We start from the raw sequence: 20,887 nt of genomic DNA, 5'->3' as shown, positions 1-20,887 counted from the left end.
AAAATAAGGTTATAAGGCCCATATAATATTAGTGAAATAAGGCTACACTAATGCATCACTTAACTCATTTAATCTCCAACGTTATTTTCTCGATAGACAAGTTAATACAGTATGCTAAAATATATGTTCATAAAACTAAAATTATCAACATTATTGGGTTATAGTCCACTTTGTTTTAAATCATGAGTCCGGGGCTTCAAAACTTGTTTATTAATGTGCAAACATTATTAATGTGCATTATTAGTATGTGTTAAGACAATTAATATGGGCTGGTTATAAATCAAATATATGTTATGTTGGGTCTTAGAATGGTTATGGCGTTTGGGAGTTAAAGACGGCGAGTTGGTTATTATCAAACAGTTGCATCACTTCACAATCCATAACACCCAAATCTTATATAACGATGTTTATGTTTAGTCTTTGCTATAAGGTTTGTATTGAATCTTTGAATACAAATCGTATATATTGTTTTGTGTTAAATTTGCTCATATTGTTGAGCAATTCAATTATGCAATCATCTCCAAGTTCCCTAGGAATTGAATGTTAAACTTGGAAGTGGGGATCGAGAACAACGGAACACACGCGCACCGGTTTGCTTGAAGAGCTTTTCTTATTAATCGACTCACGAAAGGAAACGAGATACAAAGAAACATAAACAAATTAATGGGTTTATATTGACCAGTACATTAACAGTCCTAACCAAACTCAACTAGGACTCTGAATTCAAATAAACCAAATAAAAATAATTAAATATAAATTCAAACACTCTTAAAACATAAACCAAATCTTTTAATTATTATCTTTTTATTTGAATCTTGATCTCCTCCTACCGCCCCTACGAGATCAAACTGTATAACCCTTGAATGGCAAGCAAACATTGTTTACGTTTAACAATGAAATCCACTATGAAACAGCGTTTAGAATCTAGTTTGAAAAGGCATAAAATAGTCCTAGTCAAGAAAAGTATCCCTGGTAATTTGAAAGACATTGTAGCCATGGAAAAAGAATTGGTAAAGTACAAGGTTGACATTCATCATTCATGAGTGTTTGAAGGAAGGTTTTTAACAATAGGAAATGCTTTGAGGCAAGAGTTGTGGAGATAATAAAGGAGGACTCTACTTTTTGGATGAAGTCATGAAACATAGATTGAACTCGTGAAATTTATATGCATTTCTAGGTGGTCCATTTATGTAAATCTTATGTAACTGTGGTGATTGTACTGTTTGTTGAGCTCTCTGGGCTAGTATTGGCTGCAGAGTGATTTTGTGTTGTGAAATAAAATTAGTCGTTCAAAAAAAAAAGTTGCAAGTTGCAACAACACTAGTGTGTGAGCCCGAGAATCATGGTACCACAATCGTGTTCAAGGCAGGAGACACGAGTTCGAGTTTTCCAAACAATTTGGAAGATCGAACTCGTTGTAATATGGACACTGGCTATGCATACTTACAATCTTTCCATTTCCTAATATGGACACTTCTTTAACTCATTGTAAAACTCTCATCTAAGGTATGTAACTCATGAATTCTATATATATTAATTGTAAGCATGCATTGCCAGTGAAAAAATGTTTTACCACTGTTTTTTCCACCAATTTATTCATAGAAACAAAAGTTTAGAACCACTACAATCTACTAGAATGGCTCATACGTAAGTTTATAAACCATAATATAATAACTACTTAAAACATTCAACAAGTTCAATTCTATTGCTAAACATTTAAAAGGGACTAATAATAATCGGCGAAACCATCTTGAAAGTGATTAGAGTGTGGTGAACATGTTGATGTTTATAATTTTGTTGTTCATGGGTTCTTCGGAAGCCATTGAGGGTATACTTGAAAGTTGATTCTCGGTAAAGAGGTTATCACTCATCTTTCCACAATCAACAAGTGTTTCAAAAGCTACATTCCATCGCCATAGCTCCCTAATAAGTTAGCATCAATGGAATCGCATTCACTATGCAGTTCCAAAACATTAATGTTTACATACTTCATCCTATCTTCAGACGGATTCATCACATAAAATTAACTGGTTAATCATTCCATCAACTAATAGTTGTTTGTTACCTTTCTTGAAATCACACTGTGAATCCAAGAAAGTTGATTTGGTTACATTTGGTAAGGAGCTCATGATGTTTATAATTTGCACCATGTGATGCAACAATTGACCATTAATGGTTGGCACCCTAAAGTGAAGATTAGACGACAAAGCGATTAAGTGGGAAATAGCGTTGACAAAAGAGCCGAGATTAGAAACTGGTGTATGTGTTTTCAGGTCAATTCCCTCCTTAAGAAACTTCCTTCGGTATTGGTAGAAGATCCCTCTAGTTTTGCTCATGGATAGAGGTGTCTTTTCTAGTACTCCTTGCTTTACGTCAGCATCTGGTTTTAAAAAATAAGACGGTTAAAATCAGTTGTCGTATATTGTTAATGACACTTGTAGATTGATAAGTTAGTAAATTTGTATAAAAGTAGTAACAAGTATATGTTCAAAGTCGTTATTTGAATGCAGCACATATAGTGGTTTCTAGAATGGTAAACTTACGCTGTCTCCATTTATTAACATTAACAGATCAAATGTCAACTAAAAATCTTGGCAAATTATATTACTATGACCTCATTTTAATATTCGTTATACAAAGTAGTTATAAACTGTTTGTATTTAAAAAAGATACTGATGAGGTAGGTCCCGGCAGAGCCCAGTTGGACCCGCAAGACTCACCTTGAATAGGGACGTCTGCGCAAGGACCAACTGGTTCCGCAGGACCCACCATGCTCAGAGATGAAGACCTTACGCGCAGTACGTCAGCTGTTCCCGCAGGAAAAGCCTCCCAATGGTGAAGTACCCCGCCTGTTCCCGCAGCTGCGGATACAAGCCATCAGGGAAGGCTACCCGCACTAATAGCAAGGCTACACGCACGAGGCACTAACTCTCAATAATTCAGTGTCACCTGAAGGAATGAGCAAGGCGGGAATACTCCCGCCCAAATGAGCCAGTCCGTACGCTTCTGGAAGATCTTTTGTACTATACCTGCCAAGGTATGGACAAAATAGACAAGATCTGACCAAAGCAGCCCATGAACCAATCACAGGGTGACAGCTCACCGACAACAGTACGAGGAGGAGCACGCTCTAGTACTGTTTGTCACTATTAGCCGCTGCCTACTCACCAACCCTTGTCGTGGCACGCACACAGCCTGCAGTTGGTGGAAAAGGAACAGTACACAGCCGGCCTTGTCACTATCAACCGCTGCCTACCCACCAACCACTGGCATGGCACGTGCGTAGCCCACAGTTGGCAGAACAGGAATATTATACAGCTGGCTGTACCTGCTTGGAAACCTACCTTCGGCTATAAATACTCCAACACCTTGGAAAGGTATTATTATCTTGTATCTTACCTTCACTAGCTATTTCTCTCAATATACACTTATATTCAGAGCAATATAGTCTGATTCTCACGCCGGAGGGTGGTCACAAGGAGGAACCCCCCCCCCCCATTCTCAGTGACGAGCTCACGGTGTCTGTTTTGCAGGTCATCTGAAGAACATCCATCTTTGCCGGACCTAACCCTCGTGGGAAACATTACTTAGCCCCCAGATTATCCGTAATCTGCCCGGGGTCACTTAGTGTTTCTTCATATACCTTGGTCCCATATACAATTTCACATATTCTTCACAGAATCTTGCATACAGAAGATCTAAAAAGACATGTTTCATGACTTTTATTTTTCATTCGTTAAGGTAATTCACCTAGCTAGGTTTTATAGTTTGAAAATAGCCTCTTATTATTATTTTTTTATACGAATACTGAAACACTAACACATCATATATTAAAGAAATTTAATGATACTCTTCAAATCTTTAACCAAAAAATTCCAAATAAGGAAAAAAAAAAGACAAAATAGAACAAAGACCTTCCTTAGCGAGCCATCACATGATAAAACTTATCGGTGTCAAAACGCATATGTGCCAGACCATGTTGGTGTCGGACCGTATAGCAGAGTAGCAGACCACCATATTGAGGGAAAGGGAAAAGGCGGTCACATATTTCATTTACTTTTGGTGAAGTCTTTCGCATTTTTGAAGGATTGTTGAAATCCTTTAAATGAAGAAATTGATTGAATTATTTTTAACCAAACACATCAAGATTAGAATTGAAATTCCAACAAATTTTGTGAACAAAATACATCAAAAAAATGGAATTTAAATTTAGTTCTATTGAATATTACGAACCAAACGCACCCCAAGTATTTTACAAAACAACTGAGTTGGGTCAACAGCGGCCATCGTTTTTAAAACTAGAAGGGTAGATCCGACCGAGAACCGAACTCCAAACCAGTTCAGCCCGTATGCATACCACGCCAGCTATAGTTTTTTGCTTTTCTGGTTAAACCGACAAACCGCCAATCAGACCATCATAAAAAGAAAATCAAAATTTAAAGAATTAAAACCTTAACATAACCAAAAAAAACCCAATCCAAACAATGTTTATACAGAATCTTTTTGGCTTTAACATCCCAACACAACACAAAACAACACGCCTATCTAAACTTCCTAGGTTTCTTATCCCGCTTATTACTCTGCGGTGTACGCTTTTCCGCCTTGCGTTTCACACCACCACCGCCGCCACCACCACCACCGGCGGTCTTGGATGCATTCGCTGCCGCCTTCCTAGCAGCAACCGACGGCCTCTTTTCTGATCGCACTTTTTTCTTCACCACATTTTCACTTCTTGATTCGGTCCTGCCAGGTCTAGCTATTCTGGTGGCAAACTTCTTCTGGCCGCCAGATTTGGTGGCCCGGATTCCCTGGTAAGAGGTGTTGCCGCCCGCAGCCACCTTCTTAGAAGAATTGTTGTAGCTGTCTGAGGATGATGGTTCTTTCCTTTTTAATGGTGTTGATGTGTTCGCTTTCACGGCATGAGATAGCCTAAGCTCTCGGTCCCGAATCTTCAGCTTATGTTTTCTAACAACCGTGTTTGCTGCATCCTGTAATATATAATTAAACTTTGTAACTGAATACCAATCTTGAAGTTGAAATGTAATGTTTACTCATCACTTCTAAAACTAAAAAAAAGTATGAAGTGATTTTGTTTAGTTGAAAGAACTTAAATATATGCAAAGTCATGTGTATGTTTTTAATACCAATGCATAGCATACTCGTGTAGGTCGTCCAGGTTTATAAACTATAAAGAACATATGCATTTTTATCTTTTAGACGTTTTCACGATTAGTTTAATGGTTATTACGCACACAACATATGCATCTTTATGCAAGAAGCCAAAAGCTGAAAAACGTGAAACATTAATAAAAAAAAGGTTGAACGATTTAACTTTGTTTTTTTCTCGCAATAATGTGTTCTGTAGTGAACCTCAGCCCTATGTGCACGGCTGCGCACACACATACATATATTTTCACATAATTAACAAACACACACATACATACACATGAAAAACAAAACTATAAATGAGTAGACACATACCCTAGTTGTAAACAAGAAGTAAGCAATGCCCTTTCCCATGCTCGTACCGGGATCTCTCACTACTCGAATTGCCTCTATGCAGTCTTTCAGATTGTTAAAACCAGTAAACAGCTGATAAAGTTCTTCATCCTGAAAATCAGATAAAAATGTACCACAATTAGTAAAATACCCCTTTACTTACTAATGAGACTATTTGGATTATGTTCTATCTCTAACGAGTCAAATGGGTAAAATCAAAAGGTCTAATGGGTCATAAGTATTCCCAGTTCCTGAAGTGTGTATTTATAATGCATACAACCTCCTAAATTAGAAAACCAGATTAACTTACAATTCTATATAAAAGTTTCTAAAACACGAAACAAAAGTACAAAACTTTAAACAAACAGTGGTCTGAGCCAACCCGACAACAATTAGTCGTTTTGACAAATATTACTTCGACCTAGTACAAATTCAAAATTTGCGCACAAGAAATGTACCTTGACATCAAATGGGAGATTGCCAATAAAAACAGTCCTTTTGCTATCATAGAGAGGAGCGTTTTCTCCCTTTAATTTCTTGCGAGGCGGACAAGCTCTGTCTACGTGTATATGATTTCCACCCACCTAATAAAAATACCCAACACTTAAAGTTAAAAAATTTATCAAAATGCATCTACATTTTATATGCTAATAAACCAAACTGTATATAAAAAGAAAGCTTAACAGAAGGGTATTGCCCGAATTGTCACAATTGTCACAAAGTGAAATTTTCTAAACACCAAATTATAGTCATCTACATACTCTCGAGGTATTGCCCGAATTCATACTAATAATTTCAAAAATCAAAGAAAATCATCAAGCAACTAAAAAAAACTCACAACTGCCATGTTATGTGACAAAGACGCTTGGGCCGAATCCTCTGTTTTAAAAACAATGTAAGCATTAACCCTGCATTCACAAACCGAATTGCAATCAATTAACAAAAACTACAAATTAAAAAAAATTCACCCAAAATTTGTACTCTTTCTAAACAAACAACCTGTCAACAGCATCATTAATCTTCTTCTTGATCACGGCACCTTTTCTCGGAGTCTTGTCCTGCAAACCCGAACCAAATCAACAAAACAAACATTTTACAAAACCAAATTTAAAACTCAAACAAATTAAACAAACCCCACATCTAATAACGGAATCGATCGAATTCTAACGGACTCGATTTCCCCGAACTGATTAAACTCTTTCATCAATGCCTTCTTCTTCACCTTCAATGGCAAGTTACCAACAAACACAGTTCTTGACAGCTTCTCATCATCATCAAATCCTTCTTTTGGAACCACATCCTTCTTCTCCCCAGTTTTCACTTTCACCCCCTCATCTTTGTTCAATTCCAATTCCACCCCTCCATATTTTCTTTCCTCGTACTCTGCTTCAATCTCAGCCTTCTTCCTTTTCTTCTTCTTCTTATTATCATTACCATCGTCTTGAAATGCCGAAAGATTCAAGCTTTTTGCTTTCTTGACGTCTGATTCGGTGTCTGAATCATCCGGGTCGGGTTTATTTGAAGAACTGAGGATCTGGGTGTCGGGTTTTGGTGGGTAATCGGCGTTTAATTGAGATTGGTTGGTGGGTTTGATTCGGAATGGGTTGGAATCGGAGAAGATTGAATCGGCGGTTGGGTTATTGGGTTCTTGATGGGTATTATTGCCGAAAAGGGTACTGAAGATTGAAGGTGGAGGTGAGGAATTAGGGTTTTCGGGTTTGGGTTCTTTTGATTTCTTACCCATTGTTGATGAAGATGAAGGAGAAACTGGTGGGTGGCTTTCAGCTTAAACCCTAATTTAGTTGCCTCTGGTTTCGCTAGGGTTGAAAAGATTACACAGGCTGAAGCCTGAAGCTGAAATTTAACGTTATATTGTCAAAAGCAAAGTAAAAAAGCCTAGAGGGCATTAACAAAGTAACAATTTTGTTATTGAATTAACAACCAAATTTAAACACGAGTACAACATAAAAGTTATTAGAAAATGAGAAACGTGATTAGTAGAATGTCAACATTATAATTTATAATCGTTTCGGTGTGTAAGAATAATAATAGAAAAATAAAAAGCAAAAATCTCTATAATACAGCTAGAAGATCATATAGAATCATTTCCTTGAATATTAATCTAACTTTTATACTTTATGTACAAAAGGTTTTAAATTTATTATTATTTGTGCACGACAATGAAATCCTAATTCTTTAAATAACATTGTTGTGTAACACGGAATAAATATCTATTCTCAACCAAGAAAACTAGAGCAAATTAAAAATACTAAACACCAAAACACATCATGATAAACCACATTCTCTTTGCCACTAACACATCATGATAAACCACATTCTCTTTGCTATAAATTGCTACGAGTCAATGAGAGTATGTACCATTTTACTAAGGACCACCAAAAACTATATATCTCTTTTAATAAAAGACTACATACTTTTGCCACTTGTTAATCTCATAGCTCTCCTCACTTTTTTTTCATTTATTTCAATATATAACCCTTATCTTTTAAGCTATTTCAGTATATGAGATTCAAGTTTGTTTTTATTACATGTAAATCTTTATCGATTTGAAGAGGTAGGTCCCAGCAGAGCCCAGTTGGACCCGCAAGACTCACCTTGAAAAGGGACGTCTGCGCAGTTGAACCCACAAGACTCCTTAACGGACGTCTGCGCGGTTGAACCCGCAAGACTTAAGGGACGTCTACGCAGAGACCAACTGGATCCGCAGGACCCACCATGCTCAGAGACGTGACGTCCTTACGCGCAGTACGCAAGCTGGTCCCGCAGGAAAAGCCTCCCAATGGTGAAATACTCCGCCTGTTCCCGCAGCTGCGGATACAAGCCATCAGGGAAGGCTACCCGCGCAGCAAGGCTACACGCACAAGGCACTTAACTCATAATAATTCAGTAATGTCACCTGAAGAAGGAATGAGCAAAGCCGGGAATACTCCCGCCCAAATGAGCCAGTCCGTACGATACTGGATGATCTTTTGTACTGTACCTGACGAGGTATAGACAAAAGATCTGACCAAAGATACGACAGCTCACTGACAACAGTATGACGAGCAGCACGCTCTTGTACTGTATGTCACTATTAGCCGCTGCCTACTCACCAACCTGTCGGAGGACGTGCATAGCCTGCAGTTGGTGGAACAGGAATAGTACACAGCCGGCCTGGTCACTATCAGCCGCTGCCTACCCACCAACCACCAGCATGGCATGTGCGTAGCCCACAGTTGGCAGAACAGGAACGCTATTCAGCCGGCTGTACCTTCTTGGAAACCTACCTTCGGCTATAAATACTCCAACACCTTGGAACGGTATGATCATCTCATCTCATACCATCATATCTGCTCTAGTCATTTCTCTTAATATACACTTATATTCAAGAGCAACCTAGTCTGATTCTCACGCCGAAGGGTGGCCACAAGGAGGTACCCCCCCCCCCTTCTCAGTGACGAGCTCACGGTGTCTGTTTTGCAGGTTATCAGAAGAACCATCTTTACCGGGTCTAACCCCTCGTGGGAAACATCTATTTATCCCCCAGATTATCCGTAATCTGCCCGGGGTCGATTAGTGTTTCTTCATTGGCGCCATCCGTGCATAAAAGCTAGAACTTAATTCTCAGTTTTCTCAAAACTTCTGGAAAGATGGTTAAAGTTACTCCGGTCCCAAAACCAGCAAGTGACCAAGAAATACAGGTAACCACAACCCCAGCTACTAGGGGGAATACCGGCGACTACACAGTTTTTACGAACACTACCCCGATTACCCAAGCTGGGGCAAGTGCAGTAAATAATCTTTCACTGGGATTCACCGATACCCAGTTAGAGAGACAACGAACGAGGCTCCCCCGCCAAACACTCGATGAAGTTAAAGCGTGGGCGGAAGCACGTCAAAAAGAATTCCAAGCTGAGTTGGATGAACGCTTGCGTTCACTCCAACAGGCTGATGAATTCGTAGAGTACTTGGACGATGATTCGGAGGAATCCGATAGTGACGCAAACCCTCGTCATAGGGCGAAAGGGAAGCGTAAGGAAACGGACTCCCAACCGAGAAGGCATTTTGGAGAAACCTTCAAACCAAAAAACGCGGGTAGAAACCCACGTGACTTCTCCAAAACATTTAGACCAACTGCGGCAAATGCGGGAACGTCCAAATTTGCAAGGGACATTGCGGAAGCAATCGCCCCAAAAAGTGCCAAACAGATGTCCAACATCGGCACTTACGATGGTATATCTGATCCAGACGATCATTTGAACAGATTCATAGTGGGGGCAACCGTCAGTAATTGGACGGAACCTACGTGGTGTTACATGTTCCAAATGACGCTTGTTGGGCCAGCTAGAGCGTGGTTCGATCGTCTACCGGTCAACCACATCTACGATTGGGCAGACTTCCAACAGAAGTTTAGCCAACACTTCAGCCAACAAAGAAAGTATACCGAAGAGCAATGGACAATCCTCAATTGCATTCGAGAGGAAGATGAATCTTTGCCAGACTTCATCACTCGCTTCAACTCAAAGAAGCTAAGTCTGGGTAATATTAGCGAAGATCTTGTTCGCGCTGCTTTCATCCAGGGCGCGAAAGACCCAGAGCTCATCCGCACCTTAACGGGTAAAGATGGCATGCCATCCATATGGGATGCCATCATGACAGCAGCTAAACGCTTTGCGGAAACGGAGAGACAACTGGGTAGAGATCTCCCCCAGAGCACAAACCTCTACACCCAGAAAACAAGAGAAGACAACGTCCTTACCGCCCGACTAAACAAAAAGCGGAAGCTAGGCATTTGGCAGTCAAGGGTAAACTTTGACACCTCATCCGGCTTGCAACATCGGTTAGGCGGAAGGGATAACGTACAGTCGAACCAGAACTGCAGATGGACGCCACTCACCAAAAGCGTCACCGAGATATTCGCCACTGAGAAGCTCCCATGGCCAAAGGCTCCAATAATCCGACATCGTCACAATGCTGATCGGAGCAAATACTGTGACTTTCACAGGACAAAAGGCCACAACACTGAAGAATGCACAGACGTGAAAGACATCGTCGAAGCATTTGTCAGAGATGGGACGCTCGCGCACCTCGTGGCGTAACGAACGCTGAGCAGGCTGATGCGTGTAGAACCCCAGTTGGGGAAAACACGAATAAAACTGCAGCTTCAATGTTGGAGACTATATACTGCGTAAACAACGAGATTCTGAACCAAGTGCATATCGGCTCGAAAGGCTCGATGACACTCCCAAGAACATGGAAGGGAGCTCAATTACACAATCTGCATGTAAATCAATTCCAAACTTGTAAAAGAAAAGGCACAGAGCCACTTCTAATGGAAATGATTCTCCTTATCACATTGACGCTGATGGTCTTACATTTACTTATGAACTTTCCACACTGATATGCCGGTCTTCACCGCATACATAAGTAGGGAAAGAAGTCGTTGCGTGTGGAAGGCGGCAAAACCCGCATAAACACAAAAAACGGCAAACCTTCACACAGGTAAGTCATAGGTAAAGTTTGGTGATCCCACTAAATGAAAGTGCCGGTCCTAACCGCACAAATCATGATAGAGAAAACCGAAAAAACCTATTGACAACCGCGCGTCGAACGGTTAATTTATTCAAAACACTGATATGCCGGTTTTCACCGCATAAATAAGTGTAAAGAAATCGTTGCGTGTGGACGGCGGCAAAACCTGCGTAAACACAATAAACGGAAAACCTCCACGCAGGTCAGATGTAGGTAAAGTTTAGCCATCCTACTTGTAAGTCCCCCCCGGGGCGTCGCCGATCGATACGAGATCCGCACGAGGTCTAGGAGTGCGGAATCCTCCTAGACTCGTTTATTGGTGTAAAGATGAAGAACACAAACACGTACACGAACAAATACAAGAACGGGATAATCAAATCTGCAGATTCTTATATAATAATCAAACAAACACGTTACATACCGTAACCAAACAGAAAACACGACTGACCCGAGGTGAGCTCTACCTCGGGTCGTCTCACACGACTCTCCTTGTCTCTTACTCTCTCCAAACAAACTGCTCAAAACACACACTAATTTCTGGATTACTAAACTTAAACATGACACACGTATATATATATAAAACATTCTCGGGCCTGGGCTTCAGTAGGCGAAGTTGTGCTAACTTCGCCTACGGCGAAGTTGTTATAACTTCGCCTATGGCGAAGTTGTGCTAACTTCGCCTGTGGCGTTCCGCTGGTCAGAATTGCATAGCGACGGTCACAAAATGCACCAACAGTCTCCCCTTTGACCGTTGCTCTCAATTCTAACAAACACAAAAGATCATCTGTTACAAAACATGCACCAACAGTCCCCCTCTTAACTGATGATCTTCTGTTTGCAGTCAACCAGCCGTGTCTGAAACTGTCTTGTAGCTTCACAAATCTACCAATCACCCACAACTTCACCAACTCGTCGGCATACGATAAGGTTTAATCTTCAACTACTCAACATCAAGTGATCAATTTCATCACAAAACCACCTTGACAGAATCTAACACATGACCATTAATTAATCCGAAGCATCTTCAATCACCAGGGATAACGATCAAGAACATAAACACTTTAGTTCCCGATTAAATCCAACTTGTTCCAGAATTTTCACTCTAATAAATAAGCATCACGTTTCAGGATCCAATTCTCGAACGCCTTGAAAAAAACATAAATAATATGCTCTAGCCGCAATCCAGTAATGACAAAAACCTTCAGTTCAATTTGACTTTCTTCAGTTGGTCAACCTCGAACAACAACAATTTCATTGCCCACAAACACCCAAATATGTGTCAATATCCAGTTTCAATCAATATCCCATTCACAAACTCAACTCCATATCCAGAGTTGACACGTATTTGTTCACACGTAAGACCCAGAGATAACAAGTTTCACTCGTTGACGGAACAACGTCTTCGGTCTCACAATAATCGTGTACACCGGGCATACAGACGAAAACACCAAAATATTTTTTTTTTTTCTCGTTAACTTCGCCTAAAGTTAACTTCGCCTAAAAGTCAACTTCGCCTAAAAGTCAACTTCGCCCCTCAATAACTTCGCCTGGCCATAACTTCGCTTGGCTGCTAACTTCGCCTGGCCAATAACATCGCCGAAACCCTACGAACAGTGACGGAAACTTCGCTTGAATCCCATAACTTCGCCTGCGGCGCTGATCGGCCAGAAACGATCAGAAACGTGCCAGAAACACCAAAACGCAGATCTCGAACCATAGCATAAGAGCCTAAGGCTCTGATACCACTTGTAAGTCCCCCCCGGGGCGTCGCCAATCGATACGAGATCCGCACGAGGTCTAGGAGTGCGGAATCCTCCTAGACTCGTTTATTGGTGTAAAGATGAAGAACACAAACACGTACACGAACAAATACAAGAACGGGATAATCAAATCTGCAGATTCTTATATAATAATCAAATAAACACGTTACATACCGTAACCAAACAGAAAACACGACTGACCCGAGGTGAGCTCTACCTCGGGTCGTATCACACGGCTCTCCTTGTCTCTTACTCTCTCCAAACAAACTGCTCAAAACACACACTAATTTCTGGATTACTAAACTTAAACAAGACACACGTATATATATAAAACATTCTCGGGCCTGGGCTTCAGTAGGCGAAGTTGTGCTAACTTCGCCTATGGCGAAGTTGTTCTAACTTCGCCTAAGGCGAAGTTGTGCTAACTTCGCCTGTGGCGTTCCGCTGGTCAGAATTGCATAGCGACGGTCACAAAATGCACCAACACTACTAAGTGCAAGTGACGGTTTTACCCGCACAATCACAAAGGAGGAAGCAAAACTTCAACCTATTATCTACCACGTCCAAAGGTTAACTTATTCTAAACACTTAGAAAATTTCTAAGGAAAAGATGAGGAAAACCTCCACGCAGGTCAGATATTGGTAAAGTTTAGCTATCCTAAGTGCAAGTGACGGTCTTACCCGCACAATCACGAAGGAGGAAGCAAAACTTCAACCTATTATCTACCACGTCCAAAGGTTAACTTATTCTAAACACTTAGAATTAAGGAAAAGATGAGGAAAACCTCCACGCAGGTCAGATATTGGTAAAGTTTAGCCATCCTATGTGCAAGTGACGGTCTTACCCGCACAATCACGAAGGAGGAAGCAAAACTTCAACCTATTATCTACCACGTTCAAAGGTTAACTTATTCAGAACACTTGGAAGGTTGCTAATTTAAACTAAAGTATGCATGAGCAAGTCATATAACGTTTGTAAAGCAAGTCATCCAGTGAAAGTAGCGGTCCTACCCACACAAAGATTTATATTTCATAATAATTCATTACAAGAATGGCCGGGTAACTACCCGCCTACATGAATATAAATCTATACAATGTAAACCTATCCTAACAGTGGGAAGGGATCTTAAGGTTCAAGCTTCAGGACCACTCCCTCCAAACCCACTTGTACCCGCACCATCAGTTGGCTGTGGCGGTTCAAGGAAGGTCTTTAGAATGGCTAGCCCATCATCAGCAGCAGCAACTTCGTTCACCTTCTCCACCACCGGATGCGGGAAGGCGGCATACTGGTTCACTGCTTGGTCATATACAGCTTTAGTATCCACATCATATAAAGGGAAGTTGGAAGGCGGGATGCCTTTCTCAACGAACCCTAGACCAAGCAGGAAGCCGGCCTTTTCCCCATCCTCATGAGAAGCGTTGAGGGCTGCGCTCATGGCATCGTCGTATGATGTGTCCGTGAAGACTCGATGCACAACCTACAAGAAAAAATACAAGTATCAAAACCTTTTCTATTTACAAAGAAAAGCGTAAAGATATTATGAAATTACGCATACCTGAGACAACGCTTCTCGAAGAAGCCATTCCTTGGCAACCAGAGCCTCCTGGAGGGCGGCTTGAGCTTGGTTACGGGCGCGTTCGGCTTCACTTTTGTTAAGGTTGGCAAGCAACACTTCCTTAGCAGCAGCCTCTTCAACGCCCTTTAGCTTCCGCTCAGTGTGGTCAAGCACGCCCCTCTGGTCCAAGATCTCTTGGAGCTTCTTGGCGTCTTCCATAGCCAAGGCATCATGAGCCTGCTGGAGCCTCTCTAGCTTGGCTTTAAGCTCCTCATTCTCAATGCGTATAGGCTCAGCAACAGCTTCAGCCTTGGTGGCCCTCTCAGTTGCGTTCCGGGCAGTTTCCTTAGCCAGCCGAAGCTGTTCATTAACAGCTTGGGCAGCCTTGGAACGGGCCTCGAGACGGGCCTGAACTTCAACTTCAAGGGCCTGGAAGGCCTTCTCCTTTTCCGCAGCCACTGCGGCAAGCCTCTTGTTCTCCTCCCGGATGGCCCGCGCCTGAGCCACTTCCAGGCTACGCGCCGTCTTTAACTTGTCGTTTTCACGACAAAGTAACTCGACGCGCGGCTGCATCCGGGCAAGGAGAATCCGCAATTCATTCGACAGCCTACCCTCCTGGTAGCTGGACATGGCTTCCCCCAGCGCACCGGCGGGGGCGGCGTGGCGCGCCCATTCGACGCATTCTACAGACGTCCGAAGGGTTGTTCCTCGGCGGATGTTCCATCGTGGAACATACACTTCATTGGTATCCGACACTGCAAAAGCAAAAGGCAGTTAGGAAAAGATGATAAAAATATATATATATATATATATATATATATAATAAAGGCCAAAATAACCCTACGCACCTGTAGGGTCGACGACAGGCCTGTAGCCGCCAAACCCATCACCCGAACCTAACGGATATCCATCCAAGAGGTCAGGCAGATGGGAAGGAGGCAGAGATTGGCTTGACGCCCCAACCCCGGAGATACCTGAAGGACCGGCCGTAGTCGCCGGCGCCGGAGGAGGCATAGCGGAGGCTGCCTTGGTAGAAACCAGCGGAGGTGAACTCACCGGAGGTAAACTCACAACCGCGGCAGCGGCTGTGGAAAAATCCACAGTAACATTCACCGCCGGCTCAGTGAAGGAATCAGTAAATATGGCACTGACAGCCGGCGATGTCATCACAGTTGGAACAGTTGGCTCAACCGGGTGAGCAACTGAACCAACTGAAGCAGGCGCAGACGCCTGGGTCATCGCCTCGGGTAGGTTGACCAAACCTACCGTCATGGGTCCGGAGGTGCTCCTCCCCGCTCCACCCTGGAATGCGGTAGCATCCACGCCTGCACAAAGAAGATATAAGTATAATGGTGGAAAGCTATGCAGTTAAAGGAAGATTATACTTACGGGTTTTCTTGAGCCTAAAGGTTCTGACAGGCGGGGACGAACCCGATGGAGCCGGCCTCTTCACGCCGCTCACCGTCGTCACACTGGGCTGCCCGGAGGTGACAGCCGTCTCAACCTCCGGAACATTGGTCTCACTACCACCAGGGTTCCCCGCCGCCTCCTCGCTCGGGGTTTCCGAGTCAGACCGGACAACCGGATCGGCGGTGGAGGCAACCTTCGCCTTGCCCTTCGCGCCAGTGGCCTTCTTTTTCCGCACCAACGGTGGACCATCTGCGGATTCCTCATCAGAAGATGACAAGATTAGAGGAATTCCAGCAGAGGTTTCAGCATTGAGAGGTCGAGGGTTGAATAACTCCTTACCTGGCCGCGTGGCGCTCAGAATGGGGTGGCCTGGCGGGTAGACCTCCACAAACCGATCCCTCGTTTGCTCCAAGATGGGCAACTCATTCTCATCGAGAGCACGAGTACCCATCCGAGCGGGACCATCAGCCTCCCGCGGATGCAGGAGCGACTGCAAGTCGTTTCCCTCTGAAATAAAAAGAAGAAACAGTTAGAAGAAAAACCTATATCAACAAAGAAGACAGAGCATACCGTAAGGGACAGAGTTCAAACCGTATTCGAGGACGATGGGAATCTGTGACGCCTCCTTCCACACCCGGCTCATCCCGAGCATCGCCATCCCAGACTCCGCAAAGCGGTACACCGGAGTCTGGATTCGGGAGATCTTGGCGAACCAATCCGCCTCCTGGTAATTGAGGGCGTGAAGGGCGGGGAGTGCTCTCCCATTCTTAAACGTCATCGCAAGGGGGACGACGCGAGCGGAAATATAGAAAAATTCCCGCTTCCACGACTGAAGACTGCGCTCGGTAGCGCAGATCTTCAAACCCTTGATCCGATTGACCAAGGTGTACCACCCCTGGATGCACCTCCAGGAGTAGAAAGTCATCAACCGATCAACGTGGGGCTCCACGCCCAGAATGAGGCACACCCACTCAAAGTGGCGGATCTTGGCGATCGCCATCGGGTGTACCTCCGTCAGATGCACACCGTGCCTTTCCAAGACACGGTATACAAACTTCGTCAATGGGAACCTGAGATTCCCATAAACGAAGAATGCAGCGTACACCCCTATCTTGCCCTTGGGGGCATCGTACACCGTCTGGTGTGGCTCCGGAAACTCAGGCTCGAACGGCTCGAGCATGAACTTCCGGACGATGTACTGGTAGAGGTCAATAGGAAGAGCGCATTGGCACTCGCCAGCAGTGCTCTTGTCGTCCTTTTCGGACGTCGACGTCGGGTTCTCGACGAACAACTCAGACTCCTCGGCAGTGGCCTCAAAATCACGGGTAGAAGACATGTTTTGGATGTACAGAACAACGATTTCAGAAGAATGCTCGACGGAATAGTGAGTATTCGCCGGAAATCGTTTAGAAGATGAAGAGAGAAGTGAAAGTGTGGACTAAGATGCACCCTCTCGCCCTTTATATACTCATCGCAATTAATGCGATGAATTTAATGCGGAAGAGAGAGAAATCGCAGGTGCAATAAAACTATGACACGTGGCAAAGAGCAAGCTGGCAACAGCTGTTGAAAGGACGCGTGCCATTAATTTCGCGGCCACGCGCCCGAAAAATCGCGCCCACGCGCCTGAAAAAGCGCCTGGAATGACCATATACTGTCACGTCGCCATAACTTCCTGCACGTCCTGACACTGTCAGAAGAAACCGTCGGACGACGTTTTGTAACATCCTAAATTTTAATTATAAATAAAGAAAGTTATGTTTAGTGATTTCACGTTGTTAATTATTTAATGTCGAGTAAGGAGGGAGTTGGGCTAAGATTGCGTAAGATGGGTTAAATGAGAATGGGCCTCGGGTCCGTGGGCTTAGAGGGATATAAATATCCCATCCCAAACCCAATCTTTCATTTCCACCTTCTTTCTTCACACACTCAAAACACACACATACTAACCGATCAAGATTCGAAGCCGAGACCCGAGATTTTGTTGATAGATCTGAGTTGGTAAGGTAAGAACAAATCCACCAAAGCTTATATTACTAAAAATGGTTAGGATTTGATGGGTTAACCGAACCCGAAACCCAAACTGCCCAAATCGGACCCCTAAAACGTCGATTTTAGGCCGATTTGATGGTTGGGATTTGTAGGCGCCGATCATACGATTCCGTGGGTACCAAAATCGAGTTATTTGGCTAAGAAACGAAGGATTTATGGGCAAACAGATCTGCAGCGCGATAACTTCGCCTGCAAGATTAAGTTCGCCTGATGAACTTCGCCTTCAAGCGTAACTTCGCCTTCAAGCGTAACTTCGCCTAAGGATAACTTCGCCTACGGCCAAGTTCGCCTAAGGTATAACTTCGCCTGAAACCAAGTTCGCCTAAGGTTTAACTTCGCCTGAAGCCAAGCTCGCCTAAGGTTTAACTTCGCCTGAAGCCAAGTTCGCCTAAGGTATAACTTCGCCTGAAGCCAAGTTCGCCTAAGGTTTAACTTCGCCTGAAGCCAAGTTCGCCTAAGGTTTAACTTCGCCTGAAGCCAAGTTCGCCTAAGGTTTAACTTCGCCTGAAGCCAAGTTCGCCTAAGGTTTAACTTCGCCTGAAGTGAAGTTCGTTTATAAAATAAATTAAAAACCTAATGGAAAATGTGTTAAGGCAGTTATCGAAAATAAAATTTTTCTCACGAATAGATCTCAGATCAGGCTACCATCAACTGAAGGTAAAGGAGGCAGACGTCCCTAAGACGGCGTTCCGAACGCGATATGGACACTACGAGTTCCTCGTAATGTCATTCGGTCTAACAAATGCTCCTGCAGCATTTATGGACATGATGAACAGGGTGTGTCGACCAATGTTGGATAAGTCAGTTATCGTTTTCATTGATGACATATTAATATATTCAAGGAGCGAGTCTGACCATGCGGAGCATTTGAGAGAAGTATTGGAAGTTCTGAAGAAAGAGAAGTTGTATGCCAAGTTTTCGAAGTGCGCGTTCTGGTTAAGAGAAGTGCAATTTTTAGGTCATGTGGTTAATCCGGAGGGGATTACCGTGGACCCAGCTAAGATTGAAGCGATAACGAATTGGAAGACTCCGCAGAATCCGACTGATATACGAAGCTTCCTAGGGTTAGCTGGCTACTATAGGAGATTCATCGAAGGTTTCTCCAAGATAGCCGCACCGCTGACCGGTATGACCCGAAAGTCGATAGTATTCAGTTGGGGGAAGTTTCAGGAGGAAGCCTTTGAAGAATTGAAGAAGAGACTCACGCAAGCTCCAATCCTTACTTTACCCGATGGTGATGAGGATTTTGTTGTTTGTGCTGATGCCTCGCATCAAGGGTTAGGTTGCGTGTTGATGCAACGAGGGAAGGTGATAGCCTACGCGTCTAGACAGTTGAAAGTCCATGAGAGTACTTATCCGACGCATGATTTGGAGTTAGCAGCTGTAGTGCATGCTCTTAAGATATGGAGGCATTACCTGTACGGTACTAAGTGCACTATCTATACAGATCATAAGAGTTTAAAGTACTTCTTCGAGCAGAAAGAATTGAACATGAGGCAGAGAAGATGGTTAGAATTGATAAAGGATTACGACTGTGAGATTAAGTATTACCCCGGTAAAGCTAACGTGGTCGCTGATGCGCTAAGTCGTAAGAATGAGGAAGTCCTTGCAACCGTGAAGTCATATAAGTTGATCATGAACTCAAGTCTTTTTGAAGAAATCATCAAAGTGCAGTCAGAGGTGTTAGTAAACGAAGGGTTAGTAAAGAAAGAAAGGATTTATGGCCAGCAAGATGAGTTGATGGAAAACACTCATGGAGTTAAAACTAGATTTGACCGTATGTGGATTCCACGCCATGGTGATCTTAGAAGTCGAATCTTAGATGAAGCTCATAAGTCAAGGTACTCAATCCATCCTGGAGCTACAAAGATGTACCAAGACTTGAAAAGAGATTACTGGTGGCCAGGAATGAAGAATGATGTAGGGGATTATGTTAGTAAGTGCTTAACTTGCTTACAAGTCAAGGCCGAGCACCAAAAGCCTTATGGGAAGATGCAACCGCTAGAGATACCGGAGTGGAAATGGGAACACATCACCATGGATTTCATAACGAAGCTACCTCGTACAGCTAAGCAACATGATACCATCTGGGTGATTGTGGACCGTTTGACCAAGAGTGCTCACTTTCTGCCCATACGAGAGGCCATCTCGTCAGAAACGTTAGCAAGCTTGTTCATCAAGGAAGTGGTAACCAAGCATGGAGTACCGTTATCGATCGTGTCTGATAGGGATACATGGTTTACTTCGAGGTTCTGGAAGAAATTCCATGAAGCTATGGGGACGAGGTTGAACATCAGTACGGCGTACCATCCTCAAACCGATGGACAGTCTGAAAGGACGATCCAAACCCTTGAGGATATGCTACGTGCTTGTGTTTTAGATTTTGGTGGAAGCTGGGATGATCATCTGCATCTGGCAGAGTTCTCCTATAACAACAGTTACCATTCGAGCATTGGTATGCCACCGTTTGAGATGCTTTACGGTCGACGATGTAGAACCCCGGTGTGTTGGGGTGAGATTGGTCAAAAGGAAATGGGAAGCCTAGAAGTGGTTCAAGAAACGTCTTCAAAGTTCGATCAGATCAAAGCAAGAATGAAAGCCGCTCAAGACAGACAAAAGTCTTATGCAGATAAGCGGCGACGACCAATTGAGTTTAACGTTGGCGACTATGTGATGCTTAAGGTCTCGCCTTGGAAAGGAACTATCCGTTTTAGAAAGAGAGGGAAGCTAAGTCCGAGGTACATTGGACCATTTAAAATTTTGAATCGTGTGGGGGAAGTAGCTTATAAGCTGGATTTACCCGATGAGTTAGAAGGAATTCATTCAACCTTCCATGTTTCTCATCTGAGGAAGTGTCTAGCTGATGACACGTCTCACGTGCCATTAATGGACATTGAGGTTGATGAACAATTGAACTACATCGAGCAACCGATAAAGATCGTTGATCGCAAGGAGAAGCAGCTTCGTCGCAAGATTATACCCTTGGTGAAAGTGATATGGAAACACCGCAAGGGATCAGATGCTACTTGGGAAGTCAAGGATGAGATGCGCAAGTTTTACCCTAGTTTGTTTATGTAA

The 20,887-nt window shown here is 43.3% G+C and overlaps 1 protein-coding gene across 1 annotated transcript; it reads right to left on the bottom strand.

The window, feature by feature from the left end:
- Window positions 1–4,447: 4,447 nt before the first annotated feature.
- Window positions 4,448–7,338, bottom strand: LOC143551964 (uncharacterized). Its single transcript, XM_077042295.1, has 6 exons — window positions 6,638–7,338; window positions 6,499–6,557; window positions 6,338–6,407; window positions 5,958–6,083; window positions 5,482–5,610; window positions 4,448–4,988 (listed from the first exon to the last, which is right to left on the bottom strand). Exons 1-6 carry the CDS (start codon window positions 7,241–7,243, stop codon window positions 4,542–4,544), a joined length of 1,437 nt encoding a protein of 478 aa, XP_076898410.1. The 5' UTR covers window positions 7,244–7,338; the 3' UTR covers window positions 4,448–4,541.
- Window positions 7,339–20,887: the final 13,549 nt, after the last annotated feature.

Source organism: Bidens hawaiensis, unplaced genomic scaffold (assembly GCF_021521415.1).
Source record: "Bidens hawaiensis isolate Kalapana, Puna unplaced genomic scaffold, B.hawaiensis_p1.1 tig00016745_1, whole genome shotgun sequence".
Lineage (NCBI taxonomy): Eukaryota > Viridiplantae > Streptophyta > Magnoliopsida > Asterales > Asteraceae > Bidens > Bidens hawaiensis.
Note: the sequence above shows the minus strand (reverse complement) of the source record. Positions and strands in the feature narration are given on the sequence as shown.